The sequence below is a fragment of the Rhinopithecus roxellana genome, chromosome 5 (assembly GCF_007565055.1).
Source record: "Rhinopithecus roxellana isolate Shanxi Qingling chromosome 5, ASM756505v1, whole genome shotgun sequence".
Lineage (NCBI taxonomy): Eukaryota > Metazoa > Chordata > Mammalia > Primates > Cercopithecidae > Rhinopithecus > Rhinopithecus roxellana.
The window spans coordinates 31,537,192-31,561,330 of NC_044553.1; the positions used below are offsets into that span (position 1 = coordinate 31,537,192).

General features: G+C 39.9%; 1 protein-coding gene across 4 annotated transcripts in view; it reads left to right on the forward strand.

Annotated features, from left to right (window-relative positions):
- CTDSPL2 (CTD small phosphatase like 2) overlaps positions 1–24,139 on the forward strand; it is a 112,115-nt gene that overhangs the window by 46,540 nt on the left and 41,436 nt on the right. For 3 of the 4 annotated variants that reach the window (XM_010385232.2, XM_030931049.1, XM_030931051.1), the window contains 2 exons: positions 19,307–19,445; positions 21,605–21,754. In XM_010385232.2, coding sequence (XP_010383534.1) covers positions 19,307–19,445; positions 21,605–21,754 — 289 coding nt within the window. The remainder of the gene's footprint in view (positions 1–19,306; positions 19,446–21,604; positions 21,755–24,139) is intronic. The other variant, XM_030931052.1, reaches the window with a different exon arrangement.

Sequence of the window (24,139 nt, forward strand, 5' to 3'; positions counted from 1 at the left end):
ATACTTCTTTAGGGGCCACCTGAAGAAATCCTCCTTCTTTTTTTGTGTGTATATGTAAGACAGAGTCTCGCTCTGTCACCCAGGCTGGAATGCAGTGGCACCATCAGCTCATTGCAACCTCTGTCTCGTGAATTCAAGCAATTTCTCGTGCCTCAGCCTCCTGGATAGCTGGAATTACAGGCGTGTGCCACCACATCCGGGTATGTTTTGTATTTTCAGTAGAGATGGGGTTTCACCATGTTGCCCAGGCTGGTCTTGAACTCCTGACCTTAAGTGATCTGCCCGCCTCAGCCTCCCAAAGTGCTGGGATTACAGGCGTGAGCTACCACACCTGGCCAAGAAAACCCTTTTAATTACCTTTTTAAAGGCCCTATCTTCAGATATGGTTACAATCTGAAGTATTCGGGTTAGGGCTTCAACATAAAGTTTTGGGGTGACACAATTCAGTGTGAACGAAATCTTTGGTCTCTTTCAAATACAGATTTGTGATTCGAAGACTTCAGATGTATGAAATTACTGGCAAGATTATTCAGGAATTGTTCATGTGCAGCCTTTCTGCTTTTTAGCACAATGAGATTTCTAATACGTAATTGAAGGCCTCACAACTGAAATATATTTGTTTTCTACCATGAATCTCTATATTTTTCCAAATACAGTATTTCCAGCGTTTTCCCCATAACAAAATGACCTTTTCCACTATTCTTAACTAAATGCTGTTATAGTTAAGGATCATAAATTTCCATATGAATGCAGTTTTAATGAAATACCTGTTTTTAGACCTTTTAACTGTGGTCTACAAAAAGAAACATGGCTAACACATGTGAAACAAAAATCACCCTTAATTTATGTGATGTATTCTGATTTTTCTTTTCTGTTTTGTTTCTTCTTCTGAAGGTGATTGTAGTAATTTAAATTGATTTGATAATACATCAGTGGGCTGCATTTCTTAGTTTGAAAAACATGATTAGATGAAGACATTTGTTCAAACTCTTTAACTCTGATTTGCCAAACTTTGTAGTTTTATTTGGGAATTTTCCTCCTTTCTTTTTTTTTTTTTTTTTTGACGGAGTCTTGCTCTGTCAGCCAGGCTGGAGTGCAGTGGTGTGATCTTGGCTCACTGTGACCTCCATTTCCTGGTTTTAAGCGATTCTCCTGCCTCAGCTTCCCGAGTAACTGGGATTACAGGCATGTGCCACCATGCCTGGCTAATTTTTTCTATTTTTAGTAGAGATTGGGTTTCACCATGTTGGCCAGGCTGGTCTTGAACTCTCGACCTCAAGTGATTCACACGCCTCAGCCTCCCAAAATGGGATTATAGGCATGAGCCACCACGCCTGGCCTTATTAAGTCTCTTTAGTTGTGTTCTTTAACTACTTAATTAATTGAAGTAATTTCCACTTATGGAATGAAAAAAAATCACCTCAGACTAACTGGTTGAATTTATGGAGGAAATGACAGTTTAAGATTCATTCATATTCATTCATTCTCTTTCCACCACCATACACACAAGCATATATTTATATTTAGTCATGTCACTTGACAATCTGAAATGCATTAATTGTCAATTTTGTCATCATGTGAATATCATAGTACTTACGTGAATCTAGATGGTATATCCTACTAGTTATCTAGGCTATGTGGTATAGCTTTTTGCTCCTAGGCTACAAACCTGTACAGCATGTTACTGTACTGATTATCATAGGCAGTTATAACACAATGGTTAGTTTTTATGTTTCTCAGCATAGCTAAACATAGAAAAGGTACAGTAAAAATAGAGTATTATAATCTTATGAGACCACTGTTCTATATGTGGTCTGCTGTTAACCAAAACATTGTGTGGCACATGATTCTGTTTCCTTGCTCTGTCTGCTGAACTGTGTGCACATAGCACCCAGATCTTGGTTTCTAAATACTGTTCTCCACTAAAGGAACTAGGGTTCTGTTTTGTTTTATGTGTAAATAATTATGTCATATGCCAGATAATAAGAGTTTTGCTTACCCTTTCTCATCACTGGGACTTATTTTTTTCTTCACTTATTACATTGGTTAGGATCTGTAGTACCATGTTGAGTAGAATCAGTGAGAGCCAACACCCTTGCCTTGTCCTTAGGGGAAGAGAATTTGTTTTACCATTAGGTATGATGTTAGCTAGATGTTTTTCTTAGTTATCTTTTATTAGTTTGTGAAAGTTCTATTCTATTCCTATTTGTGAAATGTTTTTATTATGTTGTTGAGTTTTGTTAAAGGCTTTTTGGCTTCAGGTTCTCTTTTATTTATTTATTTATTTATTATTTATTTATTTATTTATTTATTTGAGGTGGAGTCTCATTCTCTTGCCCAGGCTGGAGTACAGTGGTGTGATCTCAGCTCACCACGACCTCCACCTCCTGGGTTCAAGCAGTTCTCCTGCCTTGGCCTCCCAAGTAACTGGGGTTACAGGCACGTGACACCATGCCCGGCTAATTGTGTTTTTAATAGAGATGGAGTTTTACCATGTTGACCAGGCTGGTCTTGAACTCCTGACTTCAAGTGATCTACTCACCTTGGCCTTCCAAAGTGCCGGGATAACAGATGTGAGCCACTGTGGCAGGCCCCTCTTATTCTTTTAATTTAGAGTAGTACATACATTTTTTTTTAATGGAAAATCATAACTTGGAATTGATTTACTGGAGATTTTTTTAAAAATAATTTTTATGTCTGTATTCATGGAGGATCTTGTTCTGTAGTTTTGTCTTGATTTGTAATGTTTTTAAATTTTGGGATTAAGATTAAGCTGGTGCCATAAAACAAGTTGAGGACTGTTCCTCCTCTTTTCTGAAAGCTTGTGTTTGATTGGTATTATTTCATTCTTAAATATTTGGCAGAATTCACTGGTGAATTGTGGAGTGGGATTTCTAAAATGTAACTGGAATTTTCTTTGTGGGATATCTTTTACTGTAATTTAGTTTCACTAACATAGATCAGATTATTTAACTTTTCTCTTTCTTGTTTGTTTTAGTCATACATGTTTTCAAGGAATTTAAGTTGTTGATTTATTTGACATCATATTTTGTCGGTACTTATTAATTTAATACTGTCTATAGGATTTGTAATGGTACTCTTCTTTTCATTCCTGATCTAGATAATTTATTATTGATCTTTATTTTGATGAGTCTTGCTTGGGTTTATCAATTTCATTATTTGTTCAAAGGGATTTTTAATATTAACTGTTGATTCTGTTTGATTTCCACTATTTTCAATATTTTCTGTTTTCAGTCTGATTTTTACTTTTGTAGCTTCTAGAAATGAGTGCTTAAATCAGATATGAGTAAAATTTTTCTGTAAACATTTCAAGTAAGAAATATTTTAGGCTTTGTGGACAATATTGTCTGCTGCAGCTACTATTCAACTGCCACTGTAGACAGCTACATAAATGAATGAACATGGCTTTGTACACTGGTACGGTAGTTTCCCCTATCTTTGGCTTTGCTTTCCGTAGTTTTAGTTACCTGTGGTCACCAGCGTCTGAAAATATTAAATGGAAAATTTCAGAAATAATTAATAAGTTTTAAATTAGACACCTTTCTGAGTAGCACGGTAAAATCTTGCATCATTCCTGCTCCATCCCAACTGGGACATTAATCATCCCTTTGCCCAAGTATCCGTATGTATATGCTGTACTCCTGTTAGTCACTTAGTAGCTTTCTTTTTTTATCAGATCAGCTGTGTAGATACCAGGCTGTTTGTATTCAGTTAATCCTTATTTTATTTAATAATGGCCCCAGAGTATAAGACTAGTGATGCTGATAATTGTTCTCTTTTATTGGTAATCTCTTACTGTGTCTAATTTATAATTCAGGGTTTATCATAGGTGTGTATATATGGAGGAAAACACAGTATATATAGTGTTTGGTACTATCTGTGGTTTCAGGCAACCACTGGAGGGTTTTGAAAGGTATCACATGAGCATTAAGGGAGAACTACTGTATTTGAATTTCATATAGTTTTCGTGTGCCATGAAATTTTTTTTTATATATATTTTCCTCCAACTATTTATAAGTACAAAAAAAAGGTTTTTACTTTCTTGTCCATGTGAAACAATTAGTGTGCTGAATTTTGCCTGTGGCTGTAGCTTGCTAGTTCCTTGGTTAGAACATTAATTTTACACTTTTCTTTTTTTCTAATACAGATATTTAAAGGTATGAATTTTAAAGTACTCCTTTCTCTGTATGCCATACATTTTGATACATTATTTTTTATTATTTTATTTTTCTTGTGATTTGTTTTGACCCATGGATTCTTCATTTTGATTCAAGAATATTAATATACTCTGTATAATTTGATTTCTTTGGTAATTTTTGGTACTTACTAGCATGTAGTCTATGTTGTTGAATGTTCTATATGTATTTGGGAATATATGTGTATTTTGGAGTTGTTCAGTGCAGTATTCTATAAATATCAATTAGATCCAATTGGTTGATAATATTCTAATTTTCTATATCTTTTAAAGTGAAAGCAAGTTTATTAAGGAAGTAAAGAAACAAAAGAATGGCAACTGCATAGTTGTCTTATTTATTTAATGTGCTTGTTTTATTGGTTATTAAGAGAAGGATGTTAAAATCACCTATTTTTATGCATTTGTCTACTTCACTTATCTGTCGGTATTTGCTTCATGTATGTTGAAGCTTCATGTATTTATAATTGTATGACTTGTTAACATTGTGATATATCTCATTCTCTCTAGTAATATTAGTCTCGAAGTTTATTTTATTTTATTTTTTATTTTTTATTTTTTTTGAGACAGAGTCTCACTTGCCGCCCAGGCTGGAGGTGCAGTGGCGCGATCTCGGCTCACTGCAAGCTCCGCCTCCCGGGTTCATGCCATTCTCCTGCCTCAGCCTTACGAGTAGCTGGGACTACAGGCGCCCGCCACCATGCCCGGCTAATTTTTTGTATTTTTTTTTTTTTTTTTTTTTAATTAGAGACAGGGTTTCACCATGTTAGCCAGGATGGTCTCGATCTCCTGACCTTGTGATCCGCCCGCCTCTGCCTCCCAAAGTGCTGGGATTACAGGTGTGAGCCACTGTGCCTGGCCTTGAAGTTTATTTTAATATTGATAGAGCCAAACAGTTTTCTTACTTAGTATTTGCATGATATATCTTTTTCCAGCCTTTATAAAACCTGTGTACGTATATATTTACATTGGCTTTTTTTTTTTTTTTTTTTTTTTTTTAAGGCAGAGTCTCGCTCTGTAGCCCTCACTGGAGTGCAGTTGCGCAATCTTGGCTCACTGCAACCTCCGCCTCCTGGATTCGAGCAATTCTGCCTCAGCCTCCCGAGTAGCTGGGATTACAGGCGCCTGCCACCACACCCAGCTAATTTTTATGTTTTTAGTAGAGACAGTGTTTTACCATGTTGGCCAGACTGGTCTTGAACTCCTGACCACAGATGATCCACCTGCCTTGGCCTCCTAAAGTGCTGGGATTATAGGCATGAGCCACTGTGCCCGGCCTACATTGGCATATTTTGTCTCTTTATATTTAATGTAATTATTAATATGTTTGAGTTTAAAGTCTTCTCTCTTACTATGTATTCTGGATTTGTCCCATCTTTTGTTTCTCTTTTCTTTTCCTGTCATTTGGGTGAACTATCTATTTTTTAGAATTTTATTTATCCTCCTATATTGACTTCTCAATAAACTACCTTAAACCCAATAAAATACACCTGTTCAAAATGTATGTTTTCTTGAATTCTGACAGAGTTATGCACATGACCAAAAAGTATCCTTATTTTATATCCAACATCAGCTGAGACAACCACTGATCTTTCTGTCATTATAGAGTTTCATAGGATTATAATCAGTGTATCTTGCTTCCTTCACACGCACAACATACAGTTTTTGGTTTCTTCTGCATTACCACATGTATCTGTAGTTTATTCCTTCCCCTCCCCTCCTGGAGTAGTATTCCTGTGTGTGAGTCTACCACAATTTGTCTATTTAAGTTGTTTCTGTTTTTTGGCTATTATATATAAAGTTACAGATATTTGGATAAATAAGATAGATATTGCTGGATCATAAGATGTATGCTTAACTTCTTTGTAGCAGCTTTATTGAGATATAATTTACATACCTAGAAATTAACCCTTTTTTTGAAATGTAGAAGCTTTTATTTACTTATTGTTTTTTGATATAAAAAGCTGTACTCACTTAATGTATACAGCTCTATGAGTTTGGGGATAAGTATATTCCTGTGAAACCATCAGCATCATCAAGGCCATAAACGTATCTGTCACCTACCAGAGTTTACCCTGCCCCTTTATTATTATGATCTACTGTCTTAGAAAACTTTAAATATATAATATAGTAAAGTATAGGCACAGCATTATGTTGTATAGTAGTATAATTCATTCATTCATTTAAAGTATAAATTCAGTAGCTTTTAGTACATGCACAGAATTGTGCAACCATTGCCTCAACTTTAGAATATTTTCATCACCCTCAAAAGAGACCTCTAGTTCCTAAATTCCCCGTTCCTCTCTAACCCTAAGCAGTCACTAATCTGCTTCCTGTCTCTATGGATTTCGCTGTATTTTGGACATTTCATGTAAATGAAACCATAGTCTATTATGTCTGGCTTCTTTCACTTAGCATGTTTTCAAAGTGCATCCATGGTGTGTTTGTTCTCAGGATCTCCTGGGGCTGTGTTCTGGGACATTGAATAAAAATTTTTTAAAAAGCCGGGCACGGTGGCTCAAGCCTGTAATCCCAGCACTTTGGGAGGCGGAGACGGGCGGATCACGGGGTCAGGAGATCGAGACCATCCTGGATAACACGGTGAAACCCCGTCTCTACTAAAAATACAAAAAAAAAAACTAGCCGGGCGAGGTGGCGGCGCCTGTAGTCCCAGCTACTCAGGAGGCTGAGGCAGGAGAATGGCGTAAACCTGGGAGGCGGAGCTTGCGGTGAGCTGAGATCCGGCCATTGCACTCCAGCGTGGGCGACAGAGCGAGACTCCGTCTCAAAAAAAAAAAAAAAAAAGAAAAGAAAAAGTACATGCATGTTGTGGCATGTATTATATCAATATTTCCTTTTTATTGCCAAGTAATATTCTGTTGTATGGCTATACCACATTTTGATTATCCATTTATCAATTAATGAACATTTGGGTTATTTTAATATTTTGGCTATATGAAGAATGCTGTGAACATTCATGTATACATTTTTGTATGGACATCTGTTTTCGATTGTCTTGGGTAGGAGCTTGAATTGCTGGATTATACGATAACTTTGTGTTTAGCTTTTTAAGGAACTGCCAGACTGTTTTCCAAAGTGGTTGCACCATTTTACAGTCCCACTAGCAAAATATGAGGATTCCAGTTGTCTTGAGGACAATCAACACTTGAAATTTTTTGTCTTTTTTATTATAGCCATCCTGGTGAGTGTGAAGCAGTATGTCGTGGTTTCGATTTGCATTTCCCTAATGACTGATGGTATTGAGCATCTTTTTAATGTGCATCTTGGCCATTTACATATCTTCTTTAGAGAAATGTCTGGTATTTTAATTTTATTATTTTTATTATTGAGTTGTAAGAGGTTTTTTTTTTTTTTTTTTTTTTTTTTGGTTTGTTTGTTTTTGCATGATCTCAGTTCATTGCAACCTCTGCTTCCTGGGCTCTAGTGATACTTCCACCTCACCCTCCTGAGTAGCTGAGACTACAGGCATATTCCACTACGCCCATCTAATTCCCCCGCCCCCTTTTGGAGACAAAGTCTCACTTTGTCACCCAGGCTGGAGTGCAGTGGCGCAATCTCTGTTCACTGCAACTTCTACCTCCTGTGTTCAAGCGATTCCCCTGCCTCAGCCCCCTGAGTACCTGGGATTACAGGCACGTGCTACCACGTCCAACTATTTATTTTATTTTATTTTATTTTATTTTATTTTATTTTATTTTATTTTATTTTATTTTTATTTTTGAGACAAGAGTCCGGCTGTGTGGCCCAGGCTGGAGTGAGCAGCGCCATCTTGGCTCACAGCAAGCTCCGCCTCCCGGGTTCCCGCCATTCTCCTGCCTCAGCCTCCCAAGTAGCTGGGACCACAGGCGCCGCCACCACGCCCGGCTCCTTTTTTGTATTTTTAATTGAGGCGGGGTTTCACCGTGTTGCCCAGGCTGGTCTCAAATTCCTGACCTCAGGTGATCTGCCTGCCTTGGCCTTCCAAAGTGCTGGGATTACAGGTTTGAGTCACCTCGCCAGACCTAATTTTTGTATTTTTGGTAGAGACAGGATTTCACCATGTTGCCCAGGCTGGTATCAAACTCCTGGGCTTAAGAGATCGGCCCTCCTTGACCTCCCACAGTGCTGGGATTACAGGTGTGAGCCACCACACCCAGCCAAGAGTTCTTGATATAATCTAGATACAAGTCCCTTTTCAGAGATAAGCAGATGTTTTCTTCTATTCTGTGGACCCCTTCTGAAACACAGAACTTTTAAATTTTGATGAAGTCCACTTTATTTTTTATTTTGTTGCTTGTGCCTTTGGTGTTATATCCGAGAAACTATTGGCAAAATCAAGGTGACAAAGATTTATCCCTAGATTTTCTTACATGAGTTTTATACTTTTAGCTCTTTGATACATTTGAGTTAATCTTTATAGATGGTGTGAGGTGAGGAGTCATCTTCATTATTTTGCATGTTCATTTTCATTAAGTCCAAACACCATTTGTTGAAGACACTTTTTAACTTTTGAGAAACTGCCCAGCTGTTTCACCATCTAACATTCCATTTAGCAGTTTCAAACAGTTTCCCTTGCTTACATTCTTACCAGTATTTGATATTGTCAGTCTTTTTAACTTTAGTCTTTCTGCAGGGGTAGAGTATCTTACTGTTTTTAACTTGCATTATTTTAACTTCCATTTCCCAGGCTTAGGTGATCCTCACGCCTCAGCTATCTGGGACTACAGGTTTGCATCACCACACCTGGCTAATTTTTGTATTTTATAAGAGATGGGGTTTCATCATGTTGCGCAGGCTGGTCTCCAACTTCTGGGCTCAGGCAGGCTACCTGCCTCGCCCTCCCAAAGTGCAGGAGTGAGCCATGTATAAAGACCTAAATTTAACAGTTTTACGGCTTCAGCAAGAACTTTCTTGAGGCTGGGTGCGGTGGCTCACGCCTGTAATCCTAGCACTTTGGGAGGCCGAGGAGGGCAGAGGATGGATTGCCTGAGCTCAGAAGTTCAAGACCAGCTTGGGCAACATGGTGAAACCCTATCTCTACTAAAATACAAAAAATTAACTGGGCATGGTGGCACACATCTGTAGTCCCTGCTACTCAGGAGGCTGAGGTGTGTGATCGCTTGAACCTGGGAGGCGGAGGTTGCAGTAAGCCGAGATCACACCACTGCCCTCCAGCCTGGGTGACAGAGTGAGACTCTGTCTTTGTTTTAAAAAAGAAGAGAGAACTTTCTTAAGAGGAACTGGCTCTCCCAACTTGCTAAGCGTGGCAATAAAGAATACAGTGGGCCGTGGTTGGTGGCTCACGCCTGTAATTCCAGCACTTTGGGAGGCTGAGGCAGGCAGATCACCTGAGGTCAAGAGGTCGAGACCAGCCTGGCCAACATAGTGAAACTCCACCTCTACTAAAAATATAAAAATTAACAAGGCATGGTGGCACATGCCTGTCATCCCAGCTACTTGGGAGGCTGAGGCAGGAGAATTGCTTGAACCCGGGAGGTGGAGGTTGCTGTGAGCCAAGATCGTGCCATTGCACTCCAGCCTGGATGACTCCATCTCAAAAAAAAAAAAAAAGAATACAATGACTATTGGGTTTCAGTGCCTTGATTTGTCTTAAGGTGCCAGTTACTGTATACACCTTTGCTCTTGCATAGCTAGCACAAATGCTAACACAAGTTGTTCCAGAATGGACTGAAAGACAATCAGTCAATCAGTCAATAGATTCACCACTTGTGTTTGTTACCATGCATTCACAGTAACAAAAATCTTTGATAATTAGTTGGTGCTGGTATCAAATAAATACATGCAGGCAAAATACCAAATCCGGTCCATTAATAAGGCACAGAAGTACAATTCTGTACATACTAGATAATACTTACTTTTTTATGTTTGCAGATAAATAATTCATTCAGTGGATTTCACTTAGCATTGGAAAGTGGGAGGGCATGTTTCTTTTATTGACTTTTTATCTAGCAGACTTTCAGCACTATCTACTATGCAAAGATTTCTCTCTCTGATATTGTTTACCCCTTTTCAAGCAATGCAGTATGATAACTTACTCTTTAAGATTCTTCAGAGGCTTTTTCATTTTTAGTTTGAAAAACTGTAACCAGTTTTTGCTTTTAAAGAACTCATTATGTATATATTTAAAATACTAAATTCCTTTTTAAAAAACTCTGAATGATTCTCAAATGACAGTATACTAAATTGTCACCATTTAAATATGTCTCATCTATTTAAGTATGTTTTATTACGTAAGATGTAATAAGACAACCTTATGAGGCCAAAAGGAAGATATCTTTATCATGCTTTCATTTCTTATTTACAGTTGCATCTAGAGTCTCTGGAATAGATTTACTGCTTTGTGAGTCAGAAAATCCTGATATGTCAGTTTCTTATTTTTCAGCAGTGCAGCAATGGATTGAAATCACAGCTCTTCTGACCTCCCTGTTTTTATCTAATGATTCATTATTAAGTATTAAAAAATTACTTTTTTTATTATTATTATTTTTTGAGACGGAGTCTTTGCTCTGTCGCCCAGGCTGGAGTACAGTGGCGTGATCTCGGCTCACTGCCAGCTGTGCCTCCTGGGTTCACGCCATTCTCCTGTCTCAGCCTCCCTAGAGTAGCTGGGACTGCAGGCACCTGCCACCATGCCCAGCTAATTTTTGGTATTTTTTAGTAGAGATGGGGTTTCACCGTGTTAGCCAGGATGGTCTTGATCTCCTGACCTTGTGATCCACCCACCTTGGCCTTCCAAAGTGTTGGGATTACAGGCGTGAGCCACCGTGCCCGGCCACAAATTTTATTTTAAAATATTACTAAATTCTGAAATAACTTTTATGTAAAACTTAAAATTTAGAAATAAATGTATTTTAAATAAATATATTATTGCAAAGCAAAACCAGAAGAATACTCTTCCTGTGTTTTCACATATGTGTATATATACAGTCATGTGCCACATAATGATGTTTAGGTCAGCATGGACCACCTTATGTTCTCATAAGGTTATAATACCGTATTTTTACTGTACTTTTTCTGTGTTTAGGTACATGAGTACTTAACATTTTGTTATAATTCCCTACAGTATTCAGTACAGTAGCATGCTGAGCAGGTGGGTTGCCTAGGAGCAATAGGTGTGTGGTAGACAATATCATCTTGGTTTGTGTAAGTACACAGTATGATTGTACAGTGATGGAATCGCTAAAGATTCTTTTCTCAAAACATATTCCAGTTGTTATGTGATGCATTACTTTATATAGAAAAATTTTGAAATTGCAAAATAATAATTTACTAAATCATAATGAAGTTACAGAGATTATAGCAGGTGTAACTAGATAATTAGTAAGAGCACAGTAGAAGTGCCCCACACAAGGTTGGGCACTGTGGCTTACGCCTTTAATCCTGGGATTGGAAGGCTGTGGTGAAAGGATCGCTTGAGCCCAGGCTTTCGAGACCAACCTGGGCAACAGTGAGACCTCGTCTTTTCAAAAAATTTGAAAAAACAAATTAGTTGAGCGTGGTGCTACACACGTGTAGTCCCAGCTACTTCAGAGGCTGAGGTGGGAGGATCACTTGATCCCAGGAGACAAAGGCTGCAGTGAGGTGAGATTGTGCCACTACATTGTAGCCTGAGTGACAGAGCAAGAACCTGTCTTTAATAAAAAGCGGGGGAAAGGGGGCCAGGCACAGGTGGCTCATACCTGTGATCCCAGCACTTTGGGAGGCCAAGGTGGGTGGATCACTTGATCTCAGGAGTTCCAGACCAGCCTGAGCAACATAGCAAAACCCCGACTCTACAAAAAAATTTTGTTTTTTGCTGGGCATGGTGGCTCACGCCTGTAATCACAGCACTTTGGGAGGCCAAGGCGGGCGGATCACGAGGTCAGGATATCAAGACCATCCTGGCTAACATGGTGAAACCCCGTCTCTACTAAAAATACAAAACATTAGCCGGGCGTGGTGGTGGGCGCCTGTAGTCCTAGCTACTCAGGAGGCTGAGGCAGGAGAATGGCATGAACCCAGGAGGCGTAGCTGGCAGTGAGCTGAGATTCCACCACTGTACTCCAGTCTGGATGACAGAGCGAGACTCCATCTTAAAAAAAAAAAAAAAAAAAAAGATTGTTTTTAATTAGCTGGACTTGGTGGTGTGTGCCTGTAGTCCCAGTTACTTGGGAGGCTAAGGTGGAAGAATGAATTGAGCCTGGGAGGTTGGGGCTGCAGTTAGCTAAGATTGAGCCATTGCACTCCAGCCTTGGTGACAGGGCAAGACCCTGTCTTTAAAAAAAAAAAAAAAAAAAAAAAAAAAGTATTTGCCAGGCACAGTGGCTCATGCCTGTAATCCCACCACTTTGAGAGGCCACAACGGGCACATCACCTGAGGTCGGGAGTTCGAGACCAGCCTGACCAACATGGAGAAACCCTGTCTGTACTAAAAATACAAAAAATTACAACATTAAAAAAAAAAATTACAAAAAAATACAAAAAATACAAAAAATTAGCTGGGCATGATGGCACTTGCCTGTAAGCCCAGCTACTTGGGAGGCTGAGGCAGGAGAATGGCTTGAACCTGGGAGGTGGAGGTTGCAGTGAGCTGAGATTGTGCCATTGCACTCCAACTCTTGTTGCTGGGCAACAAGAGCAAAACTTAGTCTAAGAAAAAAAAAGTACTTAACATAAAGACCTTTTCTATGTATTCACATATTTTCCATTATAGTGTTCACTCCTTAATGCATTTAGGATTTTATCTGGTACTGTTTATCGGATGCCTGCAGAACTTCATTTAGTATGTATCTCTCACCAATTTTCTTAGTTTTATATGTACATTTTTTGAGCACATACTCATTACATGCTATCCTTTGTTCAAATTTGTCTTAGTTCTACAGGTTCTCCATCCGTTTGATGTGCTTAATGTTTATGCTTAGTCTTAGCTTCATTGTCTGAAGCTCATTTTTGTAGTGAATTCCTTGGAAAAGATGGATGGGGCTGAGTGCGGTGGCTGATGCCTGTAATCCCAGCACTTTTGGGAGCCTGAGGCTGGCAGATCACCTGAGGTCAGGAGTTCGAGACCAGCCTGGCCAATATGGTGAAACCCCGTCTCTACTGAAAAAAAGAATACAAAAATTTCCCTGGCGTGGTGGCAGGCCCCTGTAATCCCAGCTACTCTGGAGGCTGAGGCAGGAAAATCTCTTGAACCTGGGAGGTGGAAGTTGCAGTGAGCTGAGATTGTGCCACTGCACTTCAGCCTGGGCGAGAAGAGCAAGACTCTGTCTGAGAAGACAAAGACTCATGGGAACCATATTCTGAGCTTTTGCATGTTGATAACAGTGCCCTATCTGCTTGAAAATCAGTTTTGCTGGATATAAAATCCTTAACTCACATTTTTTCTTGGTTACATTAAATGTTATTCTATTTTCTTTCAACATGAAAAACATTTCTGTCAAATGTTTTATAATATAATTTTTCTTCTTTTTTTAAGTTGTTAAATTTAGAATATGTCTTAGATTGAGCTGGGCGTGGTGGCTCAGGCCTGTAGTCCCAGAACTTTGGGAGGCCAAGGCAGGCAGATCACTTCAGGTCAGGAGTTCAAGACTAGCATGACCAACACGGCAAAACTCCGTCTCTACTAATAATACAAAAATTAGCTGGGTGTGGTGGCAGGCATCTGTAATCTCAGCTACTTGGGAGGCTGAGGCAGGAGAATTGCTTGAACCCAGGAGGCCGAGCCATTGACTGCACTCTAGCCTAGGTGGCACAGTGAGACTCTGTCTCAAAAAAAAATAAAAAATAATAAAACGTGTCTTGAATTGACATGCTACTCCTGGCTTTTACATTTTCTTCATTTCTTTTTATGTCTGTCTTCATTTCTTAAAAAAAAAAAAAAAGCAGTTTTCTCCCTTGCCTTGTGTAGGGGCCAACAGCTATAGTCCTGGCTACTCAGGAGGCTGAGGTGGGAGGATTGCTTGATCCTGGGAATTTGAGACCATTTTGGGCAACTTAATGAGACCCTGGCTCTCAAAAAAACAAAATTTTACCCTCTGTCTTTTAAAGGTATAATCTTTGTTTACTCTCTCGGGCCTCTTGTAGTGTAGTCTTTATTTCTGAAATGATTTATAAAAAGTTTTGAATTTTTTTATTCTGTCTCTTAGTTTCTGAGTTTTTCTTCCTCTGCTATATGTCTCATATTTTCTTTCCTTTTTTTTTTTTGAGACAGGATCTTGCTCTGTTGCCCAGGTTGGAGTGCAGTGGCACGATCATGGCTCACTGCAGTCTCAAACTCCTGTGCTCAAGTGATCCTCTTGCCTCAGCCTCTTGAGTTGCTGGGACTACAGACACATGCCACCATGATTGGTTGATTTTTAAATTTTTGTGTAGAAATGGGATCTTGCTATGTTGCCCAAGCTGATCTCAAACTCCTGTCCTCAAGTGATCCTCCTGCCTCAACCTCCCAAAGTGCTAGAATTACAGGCATGAGCCTCCACACCGGCCTCATGTTTTCTTTATGTATTTTATCTGATTTTGAAATAGAAGATTATCATTTTTATCTTTTCCCTCTGCATGTTTTTCTGACATGTGTTCTTTATAGAGGTATTATTCTGCTCCGTGTGTTTCATTATAATAGTTTTGTGTGGGATTTGATATCTACACTTTCTTGCTCATTTTTACGTGAAATTAGTTTTTCTGAATTTTCAGAAAGTTGTGTAGTTCAGGGTATCTTTTTGAACAAATTTTGTTTTTATGTAGTTTTTTAAATATTAGTGATGCTTTTTGAGTTTTGTCTTGTATTTCTACCACGTGTTTATTTGGGATTTCTCTTTCTCTCTTCTGTGCCTGCCCTACTCACATTTGATTCCACTCCCAATACTTCCCCCTGAGTATGGAAACTTGTTCTAGAAGAGGGCCATAGTTGGTCAGTTTCAAGAGTTCATAGGAGCAGACTGTTCCTGTCATTTCAACTCTAGCCATGGACCCCCTATGCTATTGGATTGGACAGCAGCTCCCCAACTCCCCTCCCCCTTGTTTAATTTGCTATTCTCAAATTGGCCCATTGTGGTTTCCAGTGACTACCTATGTGTTAGGTATCTAGGGCTTCTGTTCTCAGGTGTGCCGCCTCACTTGTTGCTTACTTCTGTTTTCTTTGCACTGGTATATGTGGACGTTTAGTTATTGTGCTTGTTGGTTTGTCCTCATCTGCTTGCATTTTTGAGTTTATGGGGGATATCTTGTCTTCTGGTTTTGTTGTAAATGTTGCTTATGGGTTTTTCTTGCCTCTTCAGTTCTCTGTATTTACATGGAGATTCATATATTTAAGAACACCACCTTCCCACGATTTTCCCCTTAATTACCTATCTTAGAGACAACTTTGAAAAATACAAATTTTGCACTGAGGTGGAAGGATAGCTTGAGGCTAGGAGTTTGAGACCAGCCTGGTTAACATAGCGAGACCCTGTCTCTACAAAAAATAAAAACATTAACAGGCCATGTTGCTATGTGTCTCTATTCCTAGCTGCTTCGGAGGCTGAGGCAGGAAGAATGCTTGAGCCTAGGGGTTTGAGGCTGTAGTGAGCCATGATTGTGCTACTACACTTCAGCATGGGCGACAGAGAGAGACCCTGCCTCCTTGAAAAAGAAGAAGAAAAATGCAGATTTTAGAGAAGACATTGTAGGATTATTGTATTTAGTGAAACAGCTTATATAGTATTGTAGAAACTGTCTTTCCTAGTTCCTCTTCTTCTAAAAAATCCTACCATGTTCAAAGTATACCCAAATTTTACAGTTGAATGTTCACAAAAAACTAGGATTGGGTGACAAATTGTCTTTCAGAATTGGATCATCAACGCTGGGCACCATGGCTCATGCCTGTAATCCCAGCACTTTGGAAGGCTGAGGCAGGAGGATTGCTTGGCGCTGGGAGTTCAAGACCAGTCTGGACAACATAGCAAGACCCTGTCTCTACTGGGGGGAAAAGGATTGTATCATCAGGCATTTCAACGAATTATTCTGAAGAGTAGGATTTTACTGTCAGTGACTGCAGAATTTTAGTCTTGACCTTAATAGCTTCCTCTTCCATTTTAGACATGTAACCTGAAGTATTTGAATGTGTTCTCAAGTGACCGCATTATAGTCTGTTCTGCAACAATATGTGGTGCCCCTACAATATTATTTAGCTTACTCACTATTGGTAAATAGGGGTGTAGTATCAATAACATGGTGTGGGGGTATTGGTTTGTAGATGATTTTCCTCTAAACCAGACAACAAACTGAATAATTAGAGTTGAACTTGATATTCTCTTCATCAGGAAAGTAAAAAGCCTCCAGTTCAGCTGCTACACAGGCACAAGTCCTTTCACCTGTATTTTTATTTTTATTTTTTGAGATGGAGTTTCGCTCTTGTTGCCCAGACTGAAGTGCAGTAGCGTTATCTCGGCTCACCACAACCTCCACCTCCCGGGTTCAAGTGATTCTCCTGCCTCAGCCTCCCGAGTGACTGGGATTACAGGCATGAGCCACCATGCCTGGCTCATTTTGTATTTTTAGTAGAGACAGGATTTCTCTGTGTTGGTCAGGTTGGTCTCTAACTCCCAACCTCAGGTGATCCGCCCACCTCGGCCTCCCAAAGTACTGGGATTACAGGCTTCAACCGTAGCGCCCGGCCTATTTTTATTTTTAATTAAAAGTGATAATCTGCAGCAGACATTCCCTCTCCAGAGAGGTACACCCTGGTCTAGCAGGGACTCTTCTCATGTGGCGGTTTGTATTTCCTTTTGTGCCCAACTTAACAGCAGCCCTGCTAGCTTAAGCTTCACTTCTCCCATAAGCCCCGGTTTCTACTTCATTGTTTCTGGTACCCTTTATTATCCCCTGAGGTAGCATTCCAGCCCTCTTAGCTGCCTTACTTGGGTAGGGATGTCCAAGTTTTCTCTCGTGGTCCCAATCGTTATTTTAGAGACAGGGTCTCTCCCTGTTGGCCAGGCTGGCGTGCAGTGGTGCAATCATAGCTCCCTGCAGCCTTGAACTCCTGGACTCCCACCTAAGTCTCCCAAGTAGCTGAGATTACAGGCGTGTGTCACCAAGCCCAGCTCCAATCATTATTTTGTTAGTGTTATGGTTACAAAGTTCCAGGGGCATGAGCTAATATGCCCCAACATACCTCTCTCCCCTTCTGGACCCATTTTTTCCATAAGCTTTGTTTCTTTTATTGTTGCAGAATGCAAGGTTTTTGGGAATGTATGTAGGTATTTTATAGCAGCTGTACTAGGAAATTTCAGGGGGAGGCTAGGACTTAATGTAGTTGAAACTTTGCTGTATTATTTCTGTTCTTGGAAGACTTTATAAAGAGAGCTCCTGTATTTTTTGATAATGAAGATTCCATGTTTGTGATAGGAGGCTTCCCGATCCTCATTTTAAAATATAGGAGAACAGTACATGGTCAGAATTTGAAGGATTTTATTGTGGATCACTGAGGCAGTATTGTATGCTATTGTAATTTTCACCATTTACAATGCGAGGTTTTGTTTCAGAAATAATACAATAATGTCCAACTTTTAGAAAATGTATGTTAGTGTATTTTATTAGTTGCTGTAGGGTAAAAACATTAAATACAAAAAAATAGAGATAAGAATGTTGATTATATTTACCAGTTATATATAATATATACATTTGAAGATCTAATCCTTACCAAAAGATTTCAGGTAGTCATATTAAAACAGCAAGGAATTATGTAGGGCAGTATTATAGTAATATTAGAAAGTCACTCATGTGGCCAGGTGCTGTGACTCATACCTGTAATCCCAGCACTTTGGGAGGCCGAGGCAGGCAAATCACAAGGTCAGGAGTTCGAGGCCAGCCTGACCAATATGGTGAAGCCCTGTCTCTACTAAAAATACAAAAATTAGCTGGGTGTGGTGGTGCGCACCTGTAATCCCAGCTACTCGGGAGGCTGAGGCAGAAGAATGGCTTGAACCCGGGAGGGAGATGGAGGTTGCAGTGAGGCGAGATCGTGCCACTGCACTCCAGCCTGGGCGACAGAGTCAGACTCAAAAAAAAAAAAAAGAAAAAAAAAATCACTCATGTATATGACTATGACTCTAGAAAAAATTTACAAATGAGGCCTGGCACGGTAGTTCACGCCTGTAATCCTAACACTTAGGGAGGCCTAGGCGGGTGGATCACCTGAGGTTAAGAGTTCAAGACCAGCCTGGCCAACGTGGTGAAACCTCGTCTGTACTAAAAATACAAAAATTAGCCAGGCATGGTGGCAGGCGCCTGTAATCCCAGCTACTTGGGAGGCTGAGGCAGGAGAATCACCTGAACTCAGGAGGTTGAGGTTGCAGTGAGCCAAGATCATGCCACTACACTCTAGCCTGGGCAACAGAGGAAAAACTCTGTCTCAAAAAAGAAAAAAAAAACAAACAATTTACAAATTAGAGAACTATATATATAAACAGAGAAACGTAAATCATCCTAATGGCTGAAAGTGTACTATTTTAGTCCATTAATACTGCAAGAATAGTATAAACTGGTCATGTGGACTTGCCCCATATAAGGCAGCAAATAGCTTTGTTAAGGGGTAGACTCTGTGCTATTTATTCTGGCAATTAAATAATTGAGGTAGGCAGTGGAGGTGTGGCAGTGCCAGGCCCCACCTTTATCCCCACCCCCTATTTTTGGGCAATATGTGACTTGCCAGCACATTCAGTGGGGCTGTCTCTCCTACCCTGAGTCGCTTAAAGAAATGATCTCTATTCTTTAGGACAGTTCTAAAAATGAGGGAAAGCATTTGAAGATTCAGAGCACATTGAATACTTCAATATTTTGATAGCATGGAAAACTTAATGGACCTTGGGGAAGAGATCTGAATTGTGGGGATGCTATAATTATATTTGTATAGTGTAATTGCATTCATACTCTTACAGCCCTGTGAAAATTTTTCTGTGTTTTCTACTACTATTTGGTATTACCTATAATTGCATTTTGTTTTTCCTGGATATGAAAAGCAGAGGAAAGTATATTATACCATATTTTTTCATTTTAATATTGTAACCTATAAGGCAGAATGACTGTGCTTAGTGTGTTTTTTTTCTCTTATATCTTAAGGAAGAGAGAGAAAATCCTTCAAAACGGAGTAGAATTGAACGTGATATAGATAACAATTTGATCACGTCAACACCAAGAGCAGGAGAAAAACCTAACAAACAGATATCTCGAGTAAGACGGAAAAGTCAAGTAAATGGAGGTTTGTTAATATTTAGATACTGTTTTATTTAGGTGTAAGCAGAGATCTCACCTGACACATTTCTTACCTATTTTTAAAAATATACTTTGAGGCCGAGTGCAGTGGCTCATGCCTGTAATCCTCACATTTTGGGAGGCCGAGGTCGGCGGATCATTTGAGGCCAGTAATTTGAGACCAGCTTGGCCAACATGACGAAACCCCGTCTCTATTAAAATCACACACAGAAAATTAGCCAGGCGTGGTGGCACATGCCTGTAATCTCAGCTACTCAGGTGGCTGAAGGTTGAGAATCGCTGGAACCTGGGAGGCGGAGGTTGCAGTAAGCCGAGATTGTGCCACTGCACTCCAGCCTGGGTGACAGAGTGAGACTCTGTCTCAAAACAAAACTACTTTGAGTAATTTCTGCCTTAACTTTATAATCTTTGTATTATTAGTAACATGAAGTGAAATTAAAATGTGCTAATTTGAATCTTACTTTGAATTAAAGTAAGTAAAGGTAGAGTATATACCTTGGTGCTATTTAGCATAAAAATGTACGTGGATCAATATTTTGAACATCTAATAAACTCATTTCTTAAAGCAATAATAATTGTGACTTAATTTAATTGAAATACGTACCAAATTTCTTCCTAGATTATTCTACTTAAAAGCTCAGAGGGGACTTGCATCACTTAGTCCAGTAGGTCTCAACTAGGGGTGATTTTTTTCCTCCAGGGGACATTTGTCAATATCTAGAGACCTTTTTGGTTGTCACAACATGTGGAGGAGTGGCTACTAGTGTCTAGCAGGTGGATGTCAGAGATGTTAAACATCCTACAATACACAGGACAGCTCTTCAAAACAAAGAATTATCAGACTGAAATGACAATAGTGCCACTGTTGATAAACTCTGTCAATACCTTGTTGTATAGCAGAGAAACTCCTCAAAGTCAAAAAGAAGGAGAAGAACATTAAGGAAAAGCAGAGACAGCTATACAGAATAACACTTCAGAGCAGCAGTCCCCAACCTCTTGGCACCAAGGACCAGTGTTGTGGAAGACAGTTTTTCCACTGACAGTGAAGAGAATGGTTTCAGGATAAACTGTTTCATCTCAGATCATCAGACATTAGATTCTCATAAGGATCGCACAACCTAGATCCCTTGCATGTACAGTTCACAATAGGGTTCATGTTCCTAAAAGGATCTAATGCAGCAGCGTGTCTGCAGATAAGGTAGTAGAGGCAGAGCTCAGACGTTAATGCTTGTGCACCTCCTCCTAATAGGCTGCGGGCTGGTACCAGCAGGTATGGGGTTAGGGACCCCTGCTTTAGAGTATGGAGTACTATTTTAACTAATGCTATCTTAAACACAGCTGCAATTTCTCCCCTTGTCTCTGCCCAGTGCAATAATATATCTTTATTGTTAGAAAAAAACAAACCAGGAGGGAGAAAAAGACTGAGACAAGACAAGGGGGACAAAATAGAGAAAGAAACAAGTTAGAAGAACCAAAGCAAAGAAGGAAATAAATGTTGTAGACGTCAAAAGTTGTGGAAAGTCAGAGGATGATTAATTAGAACAGTTGCTGATTTTACTTTTATATTTTTAAAAGGTCTGTGGAACATTTTTATTTACAGGAAACTTAAAATTATTCTCCCTAGCCACTCTGAGATGGTGCCTCAGTATCCATAAGTAATTTTTAACACTGCTATATATAGCCTTCTGCTTCAGTAGAGTTATGTTGCCTCTATTCATTTAGCTGTCATTCATTAGATAGAAACAGATGTGAGGGAAGGTTTTATGAATTAGAACTATCCCGGAATGTAAACAAACATAAAATTATTTGTGTTTTAGATGGTGGGAGCTAGTTTGCTTGCTTACAAAGAATTTTCTTCATTTTATGTTACACTGTGTTGATTTGAAGCCTTTCAGTCTATAGGTGTAAATCTAGTTTGAAAAAACTCAGTAAATGTTAGCATTATAAACACATTGATACATAAAGAGCATTTGACTTACAAGTAATTTACCTCAGTGTTTCTTTAATAAGCTCTCCTGAACATTAACATTAATTAGCTTTTGTGAAGTATTTTGAGGGAAAAAGAGTTATTTCTGTAATGAATGATTTATAACACATTTCTGAAAATCAGTGTTTTCTAGATCATGACTCTAATTTCTTTTTTAGAAGCTGGTAGTTATGAAATGACAAATCAACATGTAAAACAAAATGGAAAATTAGAAGATAATCCTTCCTCTGGCAGTCCTCCAAGGACTACTTTGTTGGGGACCATATTTTCACCTGTCTTCAACTTTTTTTCACCAGCAAATAAAAATGGTAAGTATAAATTGTTAACTGTGATTTGGGTGTTTTTAAAAAATACATAGTTTTTTTGAGAAGAAGTCTCGCTTTGTTGCCCACGTGATCTCCGCTCACTGCAACTTCTGCCTCCCAGGTTCAAGCGATACTTCTGCCTCAGCCTTACAAGTAGCTGGGACTGTAGGTGTCCGCCACCATGCCCGGCAAATTTTTTTTTTGTATTTTTGGTAGAGACGGGGTTTCACCATGTTGACCAGGCTGGTCTCAAACTCCTGACCTTCAAGTGATCTGCCCACCTCAGACTCCCAAAGTACTGGGGTTACAGATGAGAGCCATCATGCCCAGCAAAAAAATACACAGTTTTTAAAAAGATCTTTTTGATTTTATTAGCGTATTTTGTCAACATCTCATGTTTGTTTTCCACCTCATTAATAGTATACAGCTCCTTGGGAGCTGGGTGTGGTGGCTGATGCCTATGATCTGAACTCTTCGGGAGGCTGAGACAGGAGAATTGCTCAAGGGCAGGAGTTTGAGACTAGCCTGGGCAACATAGTGAGACCATGTCTCTATTTAAAAAATGTAAAAATTATTCAGGCATGGTAATGCACGCCTGTAGTCCTAACTACTCCAGAGACTGAGGTGGGAGGAATACTTCAACCCAGCAGTTTGAACCCAGGAGTTGGAGGCTACAGTGAGCTATGATTGCACCACTGCACTCAAGCTTGGACAGCTGAGTGGGACCCTGTCTCTTAAAAAAGTAAAAGACTGGATTGGCCTTGTCTTCTGGGTTGTGAGGGTAGTGGCTCACAAAAGGCTTGAAAGAAAAGCTGAATCTGGAAAAGTGGCAAAAGGCATTCCAGGTAGAAGGAGCAGCATGAGTAGAGGCCTTGCAGCAGAAAACAGCACAGTGTATTTGAGAGCTGTTTGTAGTTTGTAATTAACGGAGCATTGGATTTGAGAATGGATACATTAAGAGAGCTATGAGGAAGTCGTATTACAGGGCTAACATGTAAGATGATGAACTTTATTCAAGTGTGGGATAATTGAAAGTTGTTGGGTTTTTTCCCCCAAAGTGAAAGCAAGTTTATTAAGAAAGTAAAGGAATAGGCCGGGCACGGTGGCTCACACCTGTAATCCCAGCACTTTGGGAGGCCAAGGCAGACGGATCATGAGGTCAGGAGTTCAAGACCAGCCTGATCAACATGGTGAAACCCGTCTCTACTAAAGAAAAATACAAAACTTAGCTGGGTGTGGTGGCATGCGCCTGTCATACCAGCTGCTCTAGGCAGGAGAATCCCTTGAACCCGGGAGGCAGAGGTTGCAGTGAGCCGACATTGTGCCAGTGCACTCCAGCCTGGGTGACAGAGCAAAACTCTGTCTCAAAAAAAAAAAAGAAAGAATGGCCGGGCGCGGTGGCTCAAGCCTGTAATCCCTGCACTTTGGGAGGCCGAGAAGAGCGGATTACGAGGTCAGGAGGTTGAGACCATCCTGGCTAACACGGCAAAACCCCATCTCTACTAAAAAATACAAAAAACTAGCCGGGCGAGGTGGCGGGCGCCTGTAGTCCCAGCTACTCAGGAAGCTGAGGCAGGAGAATGGCGTAAACCTGGGAGGCGGAGCTTGCAGTGAGCTGAGATCCGGCCACTGCACCCCAGCCTGGGGGACAGAGCGAGACTCTGTCTCAAAAAAAAGAAAGAAAAGGAATAAAGAATGGCTACTCCACAGGCAGAGCAGCCTGAAAGGTTTTAAATTGGTGAATAATATGATCAGATCTATGTTTTATAAAGATCACTTGGGCAATAGTGTGTACGCTAGATTCTGAAGAGGCCATAGGCAGGTAGAAAAATTAGTAGACTTGTAGTTGTTCATGTGAGACTTGATGAGACCTTACTTGTGTTAGAGAAGACAGGAAGGATCAGAGAATAGAAAATGGACACATTTTTGGTGCAGATTGGAAGTGAAAGAGAATAGAGATGAAGATGACACAAGAGTAGAAGATTCAAGGAAAATAAAGTTCCTGGGAGATAGATGATTGAATTTGGGCCATGCTGAGTTTGAAATGCCATGAAATAGTTAAATAAAAATATTCAGGCCGGGCGCGGTCTCTCAACACCTGTAATCCAAGCACTTTGGGAGGCCGAGGCAGGCAGATCACTGAGGTCAGGAGTTCGAGACCAGCCTGACCAACATGGAGAAACCCTGTCTCTACTAAAAATACAAAAAATTTAACTGGGCATGGTGGCACTTACCCAGCTATAATCCCAGCTACTGGAGAGGCTGAGGCAGGAGAATTGCTTGAACCCGGGAGGCCGAGGTTGCAGTGAGCTGAGATCGCACCATTGCACTCCAGCCTGGGCAACAAGAGTGAAACTCCGTCTCAAAAAAATAAATTAAAAAAAAACC